At 34.5% G+C, this 18,303-nt stretch overlaps 3 protein-coding genes across 6 annotated transcripts; 1 reads left to right on the top strand and 2 right to left on the bottom strand.

Annotated features, from left to right (window-relative positions):
* Positions 1–298: 298 nt before the first annotated feature.
* On the bottom strand, positions 299–2,216 carry LOC107468356 (uncharacterized). The gene is made up of 9 exons (XM_021132878.2): positions 2,086–2,216; positions 1,870–1,994; positions 1,688–1,772; positions 1,458–1,593; positions 1,224–1,387; positions 1,031–1,145; positions 750–935; positions 569–649; positions 299–484 (listed from the first exon to the last, which is right to left on the bottom strand). Exons 1-9 carry the CDS (start codon positions 2,196–2,198, stop codon positions 299–301), a joined length of 1,191 nt encoding a protein of 396 aa, XP_020988537.1. The 5' UTR covers positions 2,199–2,216.
* A 5,047-nt stretch (positions 2,217–7,263) lies between these two features.
* LOC107468382 (pentatricopeptide repeat-containing protein At1g08070, chloroplastic-like) lies at positions 7,264–9,123 on the top strand. The gene has a single exon (XM_016087665.3). It carries the CDS (start codon positions 7,439–7,441, stop codon positions 8,990–8,992), a length of 1,554 nt encoding a protein of 517 aa, XP_015943151.1. The 5' UTR covers positions 7,264–7,438; the 3' UTR covers positions 8,993–9,123.
* A 4,811-nt stretch (positions 9,124–13,934) lies between these two features.
* On the bottom strand, positions 13,935–15,939 carry LOC107468352 (E3 ubiquitin-protein ligase RMA1H1). Of its 4 annotated transcripts, none has more exons than XM_052254923.1 (3): positions 15,816–15,939; positions 15,404–15,534; positions 13,935–14,980 (listed from the first exon to the last, which is right to left on the bottom strand). In XM_052254923.1, exon 3 carries the CDS (start codon positions 14,933–14,935, stop codon positions 14,234–14,236), a length of 702 nt encoding a protein of 233 aa, XP_052110883.1. In that variant the 5' UTR covers positions 14,936–14,980; positions 15,404–15,534; positions 15,816–15,939; the 3' UTR covers positions 13,935–14,233. The 4 variants fall into 4 exon arrangements, with proteins under 4 accessions (XP_052110883.1, XP_052110884.1, XP_020988103.1 ...); XM_052254924.1 differs by having other exon boundaries at positions 15,404–15,523; XM_021132444.2 differs by having other exon boundaries at positions 15,404–15,559; positions 15,816–15,936.
* Between the last annotated feature and the right edge of the window lie 2,364 nt (positions 15,940–18,303).

Here is an 18,303-nt window from a genome sequence, read left to right as displayed (position 1 = left end):
TTTTTTTTTCTATTACTTAGCTAGTCATTTTATTATGTAACTTAACACAAAACAAATATATGAAATCACTATTACAGCCACGTGAAGAAAAATCCAGTGCCTGAGTTGTCATTCAATACTATTAAAACATATAGAATCCATCTTAATCAATATCTCTATTGTTAAGACTCTAAATCCTCATTACTAATTTTAGTTACATATAAATAACCCTAATAAGAACATTATCAAAACATGAAGACAATAATAGCTAAGCAAAAAACAGTTTATAGATATCTCTGAAATAAGTATTTCATAAAGCTCATTCATTGCTATCATGAAGTTGCATCTTCTGTCTTTTTCCACGATTGCGGGTAAGTTTGTTGGTTGAAAACCCCAGTTCTTCTTCATTCTCAATGTTGATGGGAATTTGTTGCTTTAAAACCATGGTAGCTGTTTTGGCTGGAGTTTTGCACTTGAGGCTTGTAACACTATCCTCCACAACATCCTGTCCCATGAAAAAAAACTGTCAATTTCCTGCAGATTTAACACAAAATAACCAGTTCTATAAAGTATATAGCACAAGAGTTACCACAGAATATTGAGAATCACTAAGATTGTTGATATCAACCATAGCTGCTGACAAATCCACCGAGTTACTGCACCCGGTATCCTACAACCATATTGGAGATATTCCTACTTAGATATTATAGCCAAATAAACTGCTCAAAGTCTCAATATAATCAAGGAACCTACAAACTTTTAGCACATACAGTTACAGTGGAGAACGTTTTATTTGGGAGATGCATTTCAAAAATTGTATCATCCTCGCAGACCTTCATCACTGTATACACCTGGTCATAGAGCTTGATGTTGGAGGATTTGACATTCACCTTAAAAAGAAGTTTTCTTTCTAACAGGCTCTCAAGAGCTGCAGGGTATCCTTCAGCATAAAGTTCCTGAAATTAAATCACAAAAGTCTAAAGTTATAGTTTATTTCATTGACATTTATATAAAGTACATGACATAATACTTGTTATAATTTACTATGAACCTCCTCATCCTTGATCTGTTCTGCTTGTCTACCACATAGTTGAACCGTTTCTCGATCCCATAGAAGCAGTGTTATGCTACCAGTGCCATCATAGGCCATCACCTCAACCTTAAACCTATTATATAAATTGCACAACTTAGTAAATTGCAATAACATAGTCCATCCAAAACATATTGTAAATCTGAACACAAACCTTAACGATGCACTTCCGTGAGTGTGGCCACACTTTCCACACTCGTATCTATTTCCAATTGGTGTTTCAACCTTCTTCGGACACTTTCTACATGATTTGTAAAACCAATCATCCTTGCCAGAATTGATTGCCACAATTGTTCCAGCAATCCACAAAGGGCCTTCCTGCAAATACATGAGGGTTTATGTAAATGCCATATCATGTAACGTGGATTTAAATAGGTGATGGTATGACCTGTGTTGAGTTTAGTGCTTCCTCTATTGTGTTCACCGTCACATCACCCCGCTTAAGTTCATCTGCCCCAGAATGTGAGTTGTTTGTGTTGACTTGACTAATTCTGACCAAATTTGAGGGTATAGCGGCAAGCCTCCTACGCGGTACAACGAAAGTATTTTTTTAATGCTTGGCTACATCTGACCGTTAAAAAAAATTTGAATCTATAGAAATTGAAATGTGGATCAAACCTGTCACGAAAGTCGCGAACCTCCTCGAGATCGGGATTGATGCGTAGCTTAGAAATGTCGAAATGACTCTGTACTGAGGTTTTCTCTGTTTATTTATAAAGCTGATAGTGAGAAAACTTCTGACATCACTTAATGTGTACATTGTATTTATATAGTATAGGATAAAGGGTTTAGATTCATACCATTCCATCTACTCGGTCGGAAGAACTGCAAGACCACTATCAATGGTTCAACTCTTCCATCATCTAGGTATGGTAGTATTTGATCAACCATGTCCCCAAACAACACACACCCAATACGATAATTACTGCAAATCAGTGTGATTAAACAGGTTTAACCCTTATTATCATTATAACACAACCTATATTATGTCACTATAATTCACGAACACAACTTACTCAAGATCTTCAACCAAAATAGCTAGACGCTTCGTTTCCTTCCCTTTGCTTGTGATGAGTTCCTTTGGATCTTCCTTTCCAACCACTTCACCCATAATATCTGCGATTTCCATCTTATTGTTAGGTAGTTATGAGTTATACACTAAGGAAGTGTAAATGTATTCGCCTCACCTATTAATTGAGAGTCATTGATCCTGTCAGCATTCAACAACTCTGAAATTTGCGTTAATCGAAACGCTTGAAGTGGGAAAGTTGGATTCTCCACCAAGAGCACCACAGTTCGGTGAGAGAAATTTAAGGTCCACCGATTCATAGATGTCTTGGTTTTTTCTCTCTTGTCTACAACAATGAAATTTGACATTTTATACATCTTGAACTCATCAATGTTATCATTCCATCTACGTACCAACGCCTTAGGGACCGAAGCTTGGATCCTCCCTCCCTGTAAGATAGTAAATACAGCTCAGTTTGGAATGCATGTGTAAGATAGTAAATACAGCTCAGTTTGGAATGCATGTGTGAATGTATAAGATCATGTAGTTTATATTCAATTAATATTACTTGCCTGACTATCTTGAAGAACCATTTCAATACTATTGATCTCCTTAGGATTGTACCGGCAAGGAGCTTTCCATAAACGAACAACATGGACCAAAAAGTTCCATGCAAGCTTTTTCGGACTGACATCCATCAACAAATCAAACGATTCAGCCATGGTTAGCTTGATAAAGGAGAAACACTACAATCAGCTAGCCTTTGACACTTTTTTCAAACTGGAAGAAGTGATGTGTAGAAAGATAGAGGTATGAACATTAGATGCATGCTCCTTTTTATAGTGAAGTCTGTATCTCAAAGAGTTGTCCACGTGTCAATCACTCAGCGCACCACTTGTCGATTGAACAATCAGCCACTACTCTCCTATAATATATAGATAGATACCACATGTCTTCCTCTGACAAAACATGATTGTAAGGTCAAATAATTGAGTCTCAACTGCAGACTGCAGTGAAGTTATGATGCAGGGGAGCCGCCACAATCTTCTCTGGCTCCATCATGGGACTAAACATACAACTACAACTAGATATTCAAAGAGAGAATATATATAGTTTGTTGGCATTAGTTATGCACGAGTTATTGTGTATCAAATAATCAAAATCTTGGTTTCATTACCGTTTGTAGTGCCAGGTAATGATAAGTTATAAGTAGATAACTAATAACACACGTTCTAGTTTTATTCACTCTTAAAATTTGTTAGGCATGGTGGAGAAACAGATATTAAAAGACTGAGATTGAGAGATAGAAATTAAGAGATAAAGATTTAAATAAATTTCAGTATTCTATTTGGTGCAAAATGGAAACAGAAATTGAAACAAAAATGAAGCGCTAATTTAATTTGCACAAAAGATAAAATTGAAATTAACTAATTAAAATGAGAGTATTTTAGGTGTAAAATGTTATTAAAATTTCAGTCTCTGTTTCTAAAAATTTAAGTTCCCTGTATCCCTATCTTTTAGAAGTACTAAAATGCTAAAATTTTGACAACAAAAACAGAAATTTTGGTACGAATCTCTCAACCAATAAATATAATACTGAATCTCTATTTCTCATTTTCTGTCCCAATACTTCGAAACAAACTCTACCTTAATATTTTAATGCGACTGAAATGGAGGTCTACTTGATGAGGTCAAGAAATTGAAGGGTGAATATGAAAACTGAGATAGGCTTGCAATAAATAGAGTTAAACTTAAACCTAACTCATCATTATCAACTGTCAAGCAAAAACCAGATAATTAGCAAAAGGCAGGGAAGGTGGAGGCCCCTCAAAAGCAACTCATATCGGAAAATGTCTCTTTGTTTCCCTATGCTCTATTTATCATGTTAACCTCAACCCTCTCATTCTTGTCTCTTCTAAATCAGCCTCCATGGCCCCACACCACTCTAGCTTTTGACCTATTTCTTAGAGAAATTACTGTATACCTTCGAAATATTTAAGTAGAATTAGATCAATTATTTCCATCTATTAACATAATGAAGTTTTAGATTAAAATATTAGTTTTAAATAATTGACTTTTTTCTCGAAGATAAATAAATCCTCAATGAATTAAAAATTCAAAAAATATCTCTTATTTTTTAAAACGCGAGACATCTAAATTTTTTCGAAGGATCGATTTGTCTTTATATATTTTAGACGCAGAAACTTAAATGTCTCGTAATTTAAAAAATCAGTGATATATTTATCTTTTTTTTAAAATATAATTCGCTTAAGTGTTTTATAATAGTATCTTTAATATTTAATTTTTAGTTTAATTTTATTTTTTATTTTAATAAATGATATATCAATATTTGTAGAACTACATGTTATCAATGGTGATTTAAAATTTAATGTCAAATTTATCACTCCAACGTTTGGTTTTAATTTATTTTAAATTTTATACAAGGTGACAAAATTTAATTAATTCTCTACTAAAATGAAACAATTTCTTTAAAATGAGACAAATTTCATTTCATCAATTATCTTTAATGCAAAGTAAAATTTAAATCGTTTTACTTTATGTATACATTTAAAAGTCCAAAAATACTCCATTAGAGTTGTTGTAGGTAATAATTCTCATCTTTGATTTCCCTTCTTCATCTTTACACATTTTCACTCCATATTTCTAACTTTTCATACTTTTCCTCAACAACACTTCACGGTGGTAGGCCTCATGCATTAATGGTTTTATTTTGATTTAACATACAAGCCCATGTGTACATGTCTCATGCACGTATAAGGAGCTTACTTGTTCTACAAATCAGGTTGCTCTCACATCTAGAAACAACCCCACCTAGGTCCTTAAATGTTCTTGGAGCATCACTTTCTTTAGGATCATATATATCTGATATTATCTATATATATAACAGCCCCTCAATAGAATTTTGATCCTACTATATATATACTTTAGTTGCATTGTAGTTATAAAACTAGGCTAATTAGCACGTTTCTTAAGATCTTGATTTCTATATATTTATGCCCACTTTCAAAACCTTTCCAACTGTCTCCTCTTGCTTCTTATTCCCTCTCTGCCTCTCCTCTGTTTATTTTCTACAAAAAAAAGTTGTTACCAATTGGCTTTATCTGCAATTGGAAATTTCAGATACATGTCCAGAATGTGCTCTAGTGTTGATGTCAATGAGAAAGAGAGCATCTTTCTCAAGAGAAACAGGAAAAGGGTCATTGGAACATGGTCTTTGAGGTTGCCCAAAGATCCAAGGTTGTCACCTGTGAGGTTCCTACTAAGGCTTGGAGCAAAGGTTGCAAGTGTTATAAGAGTTGCTTCTATGAGGAGGAGATCCTCAAGAAAGGTTTCTTCTTCCTCATCTGCTTCTTCTTCGATTAGGCCACGACCATCATCAGACAACACCGATTCGCATCGTGCTAAAGCAGTCCAAGATTGCATCGAGTTCTTACATTCTTCTTCCTCTAGGGAGAGTCTCAGTTGAGAAAATATTTTCCAAGGTTACTGGTTTCTGGAGATGTATATTACAAAAGAAGGGTACTTTTGCTTAGTTGAATTGACATGTTAAAAGTTAAGAATCAGAAGATAATCTACTTAAGGTTGCTGCTTGCAAGAGATGTATATTAAAACAGGGTACTCTGTTAAACTAAGTAGGAATATAATGGAGGGTGATGCTTTGTGAAATATATGCCACTTTGGCAATGCAGTGTGATAAGATATTCTCACATAATACTGGCTCAAATCATTGCTTCATTTGCAGAACTTTTTGTCTTGCATTAATTAGAGTACATAGTATGTAGTTCTAATCTGTCGCATTCTAGATGTGGTTATCAGTTTTCATTTTTTCTATTAGCCATTATTATCTGAATTTGACTAGTGCCTAACCTTCCCCTTATACTTTATCATGTGTAATAAATTAAGTGATCAAAATTCAACAAACTCAACAAGGAAAAAGAAAGAAAAAATCATTGTCAAGTGCCTGAATTGTTCAGTTTCAATGAACTCCAAAGAGGATAATTAAATTATGAATTTAATTTTGATATACGGACAATGTAAAGTAATTTTATATGTGTTTCTAATTACATATCATCATGTCAGTAAAAAATAATCACTTTTCACAATCAATGCGTTAATTGTGATCTAAAATTAACGAACATGATTGAACGATTTTGTAAAATAGTTAACTTTTTCATTATTCAAAAGAAGATCCCTATTGCTACACTCAAGATTCAAAATCTTAAGTAACTGACATAAAAGTTTGAAAATTTGGTTGTACAACAACTTGTGAGTGACAAGTTCTTTGATAAAGAAGAACTACAACTAATAAACCAGCAGTTTAAAAGTTTGAAAATTTGGTTGTATAGTCACTTCCAAATGAAATAATCTTTGACAAAGTTGCATGAAGAACTGCAACTAATAAACCAGCAATTTCATGGGTGATGGGACTGAAAATCTGTAAATATCCAAATTTACATATCCTTTCATCGTTTAATCATATTGTAAAAGAGTTTTAATACACCGAGAGCATGCAAAAATTGCAGCTTTCGATAGACAAAAATAATGGCAAAAAGAAAAAATATGTTTCCTCATGTCTTTGTTGAAAGAAACTTCAATAAAGCAACAGTCTAATAACATCACCACCATAATCCAGTGGAACAGTTACCTTATAAAGCTTGGACGGTTATCTATGAAACAATTTGTCTTCATTGAAAGATTGTGACAACAAAAGACTTTCCAGGCAGGCAATGATGGTAAAAAGAGAATAGAATGCAGTAAAGTTCACATAGAGGCTAATAATTTTCAATAGACAACTCATATCATTATAAGAACAAAACAGAATTCCACAGAAAATAACAATAACAACAAAACAGAATTCCAAAAATCCTAGAATCCAATGAGAGATTTTTCAGGGTCCTAGAATATACTGAGGATCCAAAGCTACATTAGGCAGTGGATAAGAACAATAAAAAATCATACTTAATGAGGTCCCTTTCAACCACCATATGCATTATTAATGCATCAACATGATCATATACTCAAGTCAAGACTCAAGATCATAGACATGAAAATAAGAATGCATGATACAGAGGAATTCATTCAGTAGAAAATGAATTTGTATGTGCAAGGCAAGTTTTTCACTCCATATACTATGTAGTATATGCCTCCGCAGCAATTGAAACATATTATACATGGTCAGATCCTAAAAAATCATAAAGAGAAAAAGGTTCAAATATATGTATCGTTAAGTTCAAATAAAACCCCAAAAATTTAATAAAGAATATACAAAAGAAGAAAACAGAGTATGCAGACAGAGACAGGTTTCACAAACCTCGTACTGACCTGAAACCAATGGAGTGATGAAGAAGCTATCGAGATTGAATCAAGTACGAGCTCAGTTCATCAAGAACCCTAACCCCCAATTCCTAAATCCATTGCTAGGGAATCTCGCAACCTCACCCAACCCTAAAGATGCCATCTTTCTCTACAACACAATGCTTCTTCATCCCTTCACCCACAACCACTATACCTTCACCCACGCACTCAGGGCATGTACCTTACTCCACGCGCGCTCCAAATCCCTCGAAATCCACGCGCACCTCGTCAAGACTGGTCATTTCTCCGATATCTTCATCCAGAATTCGCTCATACACTCCTACCTTCTTCAAAACGACGTCGTTTCCGCAAGACAAGTTTTTCACTCCATCTCTGACCCTGACGTCGTTTCGTGGACTTCGATCATCTCGGGACTCTCTAAGTGCGGATTTGAATCAGAAGCCATCGAGAAATTTGCCTCCATGGACGTGATGCCCAATGCGGCAACACTCGTTAGTGCCTTGTCCGCGTGTTCTGCCATGAAAGCTCTGAAATTCGGCAAGGCGATTCATGGTTATGGGATTAAAACCGTGATTATTGATGGGAACTTGACTTTGTGTAATGCAATGTTAGATTTGTACGGAAAGTGCGGGTCTTTTGTGAATGCAGAGAAACTGTTTGTAAAAATGCCTAAGAGGGATGTGATTTCTTGGACGAGTTTGGTGATGGCTTATGCACAAGGAGGGCGTTGTGAGGAAGCTGTGGATGTGTTTAAGAGGATGGTGGATGAAGGAGAAGCTGAGCCAAATGAAGCAACTGTGGTCACGGTATTATCTGCATGTGCTTCTGAGGGTGCTTTGAATTTGGGGCAATGGGTGCACTCCTACATTGATTCAAGGTGTGACCTTCTGATTGATGGTAACATTGGGAATGCATTGCTTAACATGTATGCTAAGTGTGGTGACATGAAAATGGGGTTCGAGATTTTCAACATCATCGTGCATAAGGATGTTATCTCTTGGGGTGCCGTTATTTGCGGCATGGCGATGAGTGGTCACGGTAAGCAAGCGTTACAGCTCTTTTCGCAGATGGTGGTTCATGGTGTTGCCCCTGATGATGTCACATTCATTGGTTTGTTGTCTGCATGCAGTCATGAAGGAATGGTGAGTGAAGGTGTTATGTTCTTCAAAGCTATGAAGGATACTTATGGCATTGAGCCTCAAATGAGGCATTATGGTTGCATGGTTGACATGTATGGAAGGGCTGGTCTTTTTGAAGAAGCAGAGGCTTTCCTTAGAGGTATGCCTGTTGAAGCTGAAGGACCCATTTGGGGTTCCCTTCTTCTAGCATGCAAAGTTCATGGCAATGTGAAAATGTCTGAATGGATCAAGGGACAACTCAGTAACAGAGATAATGTTGGTGTTGGTACACTTGCTTTGTTGTCTAATCTTTATGCAAGTTCTGAAAGATGGGATGATTCTAATAAGGTTCGAAGACGAATGAGAGGGGTTGGATTGAAGAAGATTGCAGGGTGTAGTTGGATTGAGCTTGAGATGCCCACCAACCAGATATTGGCTTCAGATTTATGTGTTGCCTAGAGAACTTAATGGTCAGGATCAATGAATTTGTGAACTGTATAAACCAATTTTGATTATATAAATTCCAAAGGTTGAAAAATAAGTGACCATCCTCAACAATTTTGTACTTCTGTATATACTTTAGACTCAAATATGACCTCTTCTATTTTTAGGTAACTCGACTCAAATATGACTTATTCTATTCTTGTACAATGCAGTTAAGTTTTACTGTGTTTGTGGATTGGCAGAGCTAACTCTCTAAAAGTCTAAATAGATTTTTTTTTTCCATCCACACTTTGTTTCTTGATAAAATCTCTTGATGGTAGATTTCCAGTTTTGAATCTTTGATTCTCTTAATAGGATTTGGAGTTAATAACTGAATTGAAATTCCCACAGTTGACAGAAGCCCAATGTCCAAGGAATGAACCCATCTGAGTTTCTGACCCAAAAACACAGCAAACGACAAACAAATATTGAATGACAGAATATTGTGGAGGCAGCATACTAAATTAATACCTGATTAGTTATTCTAGATGTGATTCTTTAATTACGTGCGAAACATCATATGACATGACAAATTAAAGAACATGAATGGAAGAACAAAACTAAAAGACAAAGATAAAGAAAGCTGCATGAGTGGCATATGTATGACATGTCCCAAAGAAAACACAAATTCATTGGCAGAACATGGGAAGATAGGTGTACGTTCCCAAAAGTGATGGGGAAGAAAAACAAGGAGGCACATGCGTGAGGTTGTAATTGGTTTCAATTGATTTGCATGCATCTTTCAAGAATGTATGTTCTTGAGAAAATTATATTATCATAAAGTCATTTTTTCAAACTTATATTATTTTTCGTTTAAAGCAAATATATTAATCACTGGTTGATAAAAAATTACAGATTTCTCAAATCATCAACTAGAGTCGATCATCTTATACTCCATTGACGTGTGCAATTTTTTTAAAGTCTAACTAGCGAGTTAAGTGACACATATCCATGTTAATAACTTTAATATTGATAGCTTAAATATGTGTTTTACTATCTGGATTTTTTTTAATTATAGTTTCATATGTCAAGAATTTCGCCTATGCTACACCTGCAGTACATAGCCGATTCTAAACCTGAATAAAGGAGGAAGGTTATGTTAGGCTTTTGACAACCAACATAAAAATTTAGTTGAATCTTTATGACATGGATAAAAGACGTTATTGCGCTAAAGTTAGGTCGTTGCCCGGAAGTAACGCGTTGTATGGCTCGCGTACAGTATCAAATGAGCAAGAGTCGTTGCATCGGTGTTCGGGTGTAGTGTTAAATAAGTAAGAGTTCTCACGTTTTCATGAACGGATGAGGGTAAATAAGATATTTCACAAAAAAAAAGATAAAGATAAAGGTCGGAGTTACAGAAAATTGAGATTTGAGACATGTAACATAGACACTCTAACAGAAAAATATATGGAGGGAGGTGGATACCATGACAAAAAGAAAAATTAACATCATGTACCTACAAGTAGAGCTGGTAATGGGTATGGTAGGGTTTAGACTCTACCTTAACCCTACCCATGAGTTGAAAACTTTTTTAAAATTCTACCCTACCCTACCGCGGGTTGAGATTTTCTCAACCCTAACCCTACCCACACCCTAAAGTTCTAACCCTACCCTATTCGACCCTACCCGCAGAAACATAAAAAAATTTTTTAAGCAAATATAAAATTCAACCATTTCAAATTTCATACATATTAATAAAATAAAAAAAAAAAACTAAGTTCAAATTAAAATTAATAAAATCTTAAAAAAATCTAACATAAAATTACAAATAATATTATCATCAACTAACTTAGTGGTTATTTCAAGTTTTTATAAGAGGAAGATTATGACTTCAACATTCACTTTCTTTATTACATACATAACTTTTACATATATATTATATAATATATTAGAGGTGCGGGTAGGATAAGGTAGAGTATACCTTGAACCCATACCCTACCCGAACGGGTTGGTCCGATTGGGTACCCGCGGGTAGGATATAGATTGCCAGCCCTACCTACAAGAAACAAAATGGGTCGGCGCGAAGGTTAGAGAGTTAGATACCTCTCTGGATTCAAATTTTGGTATACAGAAAAGGTGAAAAATAGGAATATGATAGGTATTAGCGCCTATGCACCGCAAGTGGAATCAGACGAACAACACAAGATAATATTTTGGGAGGATCTAGAGAGTTTGGCCCAAGACATACTTTCGAGAGATAAGATTTTTTTAGGAGAAGATTTAAATGGCCATGTTGGAATAGAAGTGATTGGATATGAAAGTATTCACGGAGGCCATGGTTTCGGGGTGGTCAATACCGAAGGTAAAACTATTTTGGACTTTTCTTTAACATTTGACTTTCTTATCGCAAATACATGTTTTAAAAAGAGAGACGGACATCTTATAACCTATATGAGTGACATGACAAGCTTTCAAATCGAATTCTTCTTGTTGAGGAGAGTCAACCAAAAATTTTGCATTAACTATAAAATTATTGCGGAAGAGAATTTAACAACACAACATAGGATGCTCGTCATGAATTTTTGTGTTGAGTAAAAGTTGAGAAAAAGACATCATATGAAGAACTCAAGAACGAGGTGATGGCAGATGAAAGATAAGGAACAAAGAATCTCCTAATAAGACAGATAGGAGAAGAAGTAAAGTGTAAAGGAGATGGAAGCGCGGAAGAGATGTGAAGAGAGATGGCAGAAGTTATTAGAAGAATAGTAAAGAAGGTTTTAGTGAATCTATAGAGATAGGACCAAGAGATAAGGAGATCTGGTGGTAGAATACGAATGTACAAGAAAAGATAAAGGAAAAATGAGTGTTTTAAAGAGTAGTCTTTGTGCCGCAATGCAGATAATTAGAAAAAAAATATAAGACGGATAAAATAGAGACAAAAGTGGCTATAAGTGAAGCAAGAACAAGAGCATATAAGAGTCTCTACTAGTCTTTAGGCACGAAGGACGGAGAAAAAAAGTATATATAAAATCACAAAGAGCCGTAAAAAAAGGAGAGATTTGGATCAGGTTAAGTGCATAAAGGATAAAAACTGAGAAATTTTGGCTCAAGACGAGAAGATCAATGAAAGGTAAAAAAGCTACTTCTACGAGTTATTTAATGAAGGACAGAAGACTCTTCCGAACCTTGGTCGGTTATGCACGAGGGAAGAAAATTAAAACTTCGACTATTATCGAAAGATTTGAGACTTCGAGGTAAAAGAGACTCTAATGCGAATGAAAAATGGCAGGACAGTGGAATACGATAATATTCCGATTGAAGTTTAAAAAGACCTTGGAGAAAAAGGCATTAGTTGGTTAACCAAGTTTTTTAATGAGATTTGAAGGTCAAATAAAATGTCAGATGAGTGGAGAAATAGCACCTTGGTACCTATCTACAAGAATAAGAGAGATATGCAGAGTTGCAAAAATTATAGAGGGATCAAGCTCATGAGTCATACCATGAAGTTATGGAAAATGGTGATAGAATAGAGGCTGAGACAAGAGACACAAGTAACAGAGAACCAATTTAGTTTTATGTCAGGCAGATCCACCACTGAAGCTACATACCTGTTAAGAAGGATGATAAAGAGGTATCGTAGTAATAAAAAGGATCTACATATGATGTTTATTGATTTGGAAAAAGCGTACGATATGGTGCCAAAGGAGGTTTTATGGAAGGTTTTGCAAAGAAAGAGAGTAAAAATCACATATATTCGTACAATTAAAGACATGTATGATGGGGCTATAACTAGTATGAAGACCCAAAGTGATGTGACAGGAAAATTTTTTATTGGTATAGAATTACACCAAATATAATTCTTAAATCTATACATTTTCACATTAGCCTTAGAAGTACTCACAGAGCATATCCAAGAACTTGTGTCATGGTGCATGCTTTTTGCTAATGATATTGTCCTTATGGGAGAGTCAAAGGAAGACCAAAATAAGAAATTTGATTTATGGAGAGAAGTTTTAGAAGTGTATGGTTTGCGCATAAGCCTAGCAAGACGGAATATACGGAATGTAAGTTCGGCCGCCAAAGAAAAAACCATAATAAAGATGTGAAGATTGGAGAAAACATCCTAGAAAAATTAAAAGTTTTAAGTATCTTAAATGCATCATCAGGATAATGGAAAAATTGAACAGCGTATAAATCATAAGATCCAAACAGGTTGGTCAAAATGGCGGAATGCGTCTGGTTTCATATGTGACAAAAAAGTGTCTTTAAAACTTAAAGGTAACTGGCTATATTTTATTGTATAGAGTGTTGGGCGGCTAAAAGGGAACACGAACATAAGTTAAGTGTGGCAGAGATGATGAGATGGATGAGTGGTTATACGAGATTGGATAGAATAAGGAACAAAAATATAAGAGAGAGAATTGGAGTAACACCTATTGTGGAAGAGATGGTAGAATCACGTCTCAAGTGGTTTGGAGATATGAGAAGAAGACTGACAGAACACCCAATCAGGAGGGTGGATAAGATGAAAGATGGACAATTAATAAAAAGACAGAGGAAGACTTAGGAAAATCATCCATGAAGTGATCAAACAAAGTTTACATGTAAACAATTTTTCTGTACACATAATACATAATAGAACTCAATAGCATTGTTTAATCCATGTAACCGATCCATCCATTAGGACAAGACTTTATTGTTGTACAATTTCATGTCAAGATTAGCAATTTGGTAGAGTAGTTTTCAAAGTGAAGAATCTGGATTATTTTGTTTTTGTACTTGAGAAGACAAGAATGATTACAACCACAATCACAATTCCTTGGTGTAGTGACAACTCCCAGAAACTTAGCTATCATTGTCTTGACACTTTTATCCATGTTTTGAAAATTCAAAGAGTTCAACATGCTCGGTTCTTCACCATTGATCACCAGCATACCATGTTGCATTTATTATATATATCCACACACACACACACAAATTATCAACAAGCAATTCTACATATTAAGAAGTCTTTTTCTTTTAGTTCCACAAAGGTACCAGATACTCTAGTTGAACTCCATAGGGTAGAATAAAACAAGCTAAAGGAAAATGACACTACAAAATTTAACTTCACAATCATGTACTACTTATATTTAGAATTAAATCTAGAAGAACATATGTCATGTTCTTTGGCCTCTGATAACTGTTAAATTTACCAATCTGTCCTATCTTGTAGTCCATGCTTCTTTACAAAATATGCAACAGAAAAGAGAATAAGTTAAATATCAAGCTGCTTCTTCAGAAGACAATGAGACACAGAAGGAAGCAACAAAAGAGAAAAATTGAGATTCTGTTCAAGCATTTATCTGCCTCCATCTCTTGCCTTCTCAATCTGGAATTGTTAGTTGTCATGGGTTGATAAGAATTTGGGTATGCATACAAGTTTTCCGAGTTGCCAAACACTCTAGCATAAAACATCTCCCCAAACATTCCAACCAAAGAAGGGTATTGGGGTCCTGGATTCATGGTAGCACCATTGAGCAGCTGCGAAGTGGCAGCATCTTCCTCCTCAGGGCTTAAATACCGACCCTGATAAGGATTTCGATATGGGAGCTGTTGTCCACTCTGAGAATTTGCAGTCAATAGAGATTGAGCACTGGAAGCAGGCGGCCTTGGGGGCACGAAAAAATCACGAGACAATGCCTTCCTATCAGACGGAGCCTGGCCACGGCCGTAGAGAGGAACCATTGTGGTGTGGGATATATCAGCCTTGCAAACAGGACATTGTGGTGGCTCATCAGGTGCTAGAGAATCACTTTGGACATGGAGCCACTTGTAGATGCAAGGCCAGCAGTAAAGATGGCCACATAAAGTCACTACCGGTTCTCGGGCGAAATCTAAGCAGATGTTGCAATCAAAACAGCCATTGCAGCTTTCTGTCTCGGCTGCCGAATTTGGGATGGTTTTCCATTCCTGAGAGAAGTAGTGATCTATTGCCATAACCAAAGAACCCTTCTCAAGAATTTGGTCACCAAGTAAAGAGATCTGGCAGAATTAACATTGACAAAATGAGATGAAAGTGTAAATTGAATTAAATCAAGATATCACCAAGATGGTTAGGGTCAGTTCAACAATTCCCTAAGCAAAATTTCCAGTGCTAATCTCCAAGTTGTATATAGACTCCGAAACAAACAAAGCAATTATGTAGGCAAAGAACTCATCACTCCAACTTCTAAGTCCTTACCAACTAAAACACAGAATCTCTAGCAGTAAATAAACCAACCCAAATGTTTAATTATGAACTTAGCCACAAATCATGCATTGTTACTACCACGCGTGTAAAAAAGACTCTCAAAATCTCCAGGGGAAGAGATTTTATGTTATGACTCTCAAAATAACGAGAAAAAAAATGGCTAATTGGTTGACTTTGATGCCTACAAAGTTCATAGATAATAATTGCCTCTTTACCCGTTCACATGCACATGCTTTTCTGCAAATTTTGGTGACAAGAGAGGGTCTATCTGGAAACCAAGGTTGACCACAGATCTCAAGAATGATGAAACAAGCTAAGGTCCCCACTCACATATTCTGGCATGACACTGCAATTCTCAATCACTTCACAAACTACAAAACATATAATCTCAAAAAGCAAAGCAAAGAGAAACACAAGATCTACAGTTCTACACGCTACAAGGTAGAGCCAAGAAAGCAAAAACAACAAAACAGTAATAATGAAAAAAAATAAAAATAAAAGAGAAAGACTTGATCATAAAGATGATGATGATATGAGAAAATAAGAAAGAATCAGCACAGATAAGCTATGAGGTGAGAAAAGAGAATATGAGAGAGCAAAGAGGAGAAGAAGGAAGAAGAGACATACCCAGATGAAAAAAGGGAACAGCTTTGGCAGTGGAAGTGGAAGGGAGATAACTCTTTGAAAGTAGCAACCAACCAACCAACAATGACTATGGACAATGGTGAAGCTCTCTGCTTGTTGGATATGGATATAATGTAACCTTATTTTATAAAATATTAGAGTCCTATTTATTCTTTATTTTATTTTATTTTATTTTAGAATTTTTAACTAAACATAGTTCAGAGAGACTGAAATAGATTCAAGAGTAAATAAATATTTTAACCTCTAAAAAATTTAGATGAGAATAGAATATAGATAATTATTAATTAAATATTTGAATCATTTTGTTAAATAAAATATATTATTTGAATATTATTTTATTATTACTATCTTTTTGATATTATTTTATCAAAAGAATTATTTACTCTAGATTGAAAAAGTGAAAGCTTGTATATGAAGCCAAGGCCCACCCACCCAATTTCATTTGCAGATTGATTGTCTTGTGTGAAACTTTTATACAATATTATTGTTATTATCTTTATTATGAATAATATTAATTAATTGTTTTTTTTATATTTTCTAGTTAATCTCTCGCTCATTTAGAATTATCAAATGATTAAATTTTTTTAAGAGTAAAGTGACAATTAGATCCCTGGAAATTTTGATTTCGGATTAATTAGTCCTTAAAGAAAAAAAAATATCAATTTAATCTTTCAAGATAGCAAATGGTGGACACATAATATCCTTCTATCAATTCATCAACTAAAACTTAACAGTGATACTTATATATACTGTTAATTACTCTGATATATCTATCTATGAAAGATAGTCATGTCGATAAACTTTTGAAGCGAAACTTTACTTATTTTGATAGAATTGTGATAAATAGAGAACGGTTGATAAAGGATATATGAAAACTCAAAAAATAATAAATGCTTCACTATTCAAAATTACATCGTTTTTATACTCATGTGATAGTAATGAGACATACACGGAATACATGAACAATTTAGTTCGTTTCATACTATTCATTGATAGAAGAACATACATGTCTATTGTTTACTATCTTGAAGAATCTAATTGATACTTTTTTTTTTTCAAATACTAATTAGTCAAAAGTCAACTTTTTCGAAAATGTAATTATCACTTTATTTTTTTTTAATATATACTTCCACTTTTTTTAATAGTTTATTAACAGGATATGCATATGCTAATACATGGTATCAAAGAGTTATTGCTGTCCTCAATGGAAAGGATTCAATTTGTTGCGGCAACGTTCACTATGTCCTACACTAGCTGTTCACCAGCTGAGATTTTTGTTTTTTCTTTTTGATTTTATCTAAGCGACCCCCTCAACTCTCTACATTAATTTATATTTATAACTATACTTTTTCGACTAGAGAAGGCGCTTTCTATTTAAATAGCTAGAGTTTAAGAGTAACATATCTTAAAAAAATCATATAATATAAAAATGTGACTTTGATAATCTATTGACTACAGATTAATGATAAGAAAATTAGAGAGACATATACTTTGAAGTTTAAACACATCGCCAAAAATATCAATGTCCTTATGTAAACACAGAAATAGCAAAGTGTCCTTCGGAAAACAAAGAAATAGGAAAAAGAAATAAAAGGCCAGTAAGGTCCACTATGTGTCTTAGTCATGAGTCATGTATTGCAATTCGTTTATCAACTTTTAAAAGTAAATATTGAGAATATTTTACACTATTATTATATTAAAATTTACTATATGCATAACTTTTGAAACAGTTAATAATAATTAAGTAATTGATGTCAAACAAATCATAAGAAAAGAGTGCATATGTTTTAACTGTATAAGGCTCATTTAAGTATCTGATTGTGATTTAAATCAAGAATTAAATGCAATGTGTTAAGCCATGCTACTACTAGGCTGGCATTCTCTGAGTCCATAACACATGGTTGATGTGATACACAGAACTGCGTGAATCATGTGTGGAGTTTCAAATAATTGCTTGCAATTCAAGGCAGAGAAAAATACACCAAAACAACTTGTTAAAATTAGGTTTTAGGATTCCTTTCTTTTAGGATTCCTTTCTTGTTATAAAAAGCCAAGGCCCTCAAGATACCAATTTAATATGGAATAGATTTACACTGTTTGGGTATGCTAAATTTGTCATCACAATAACATCTACCTACTCTGTAACTAGTTGATTTATCAAGGGCAATTCTGCAATTCCTTCATGGTCTGTTACCAGACATAACGAAATATCAAGCAGTAACATAAATTTGTGATGTCACTTCGTCAGTTAAGTAGAAAATAGATTACCAAGTGCATTTTTTCACAAATATTCACATTTTTCTTGAATATTTTTTACATTTGACCCCATTTTCTCTTGAATGAATTACCAAATAAAGCAGGTGATACAGCTGATATTGTATAATGGAACAAGATTCATCAGTACCAAACTTATAAACTGAATTCAATAACTGTGCACTGAACACGACCATAGGATAACCAATAACGTAGG

Source organism: Arachis duranensis, chromosome 10 (assembly GCF_000817695.3).
Source record: "Arachis duranensis cultivar V14167 chromosome 10, aradu.V14167.gnm2.J7QH, whole genome shotgun sequence".
Classification (NCBI taxonomy): domain Eukaryota; kingdom Viridiplantae; phylum Streptophyta; class Magnoliopsida; order Fabales; family Fabaceae; genus Arachis; species Arachis duranensis.
This window is presented reverse-complemented; position numbering and strand designations above follow the sequence as displayed.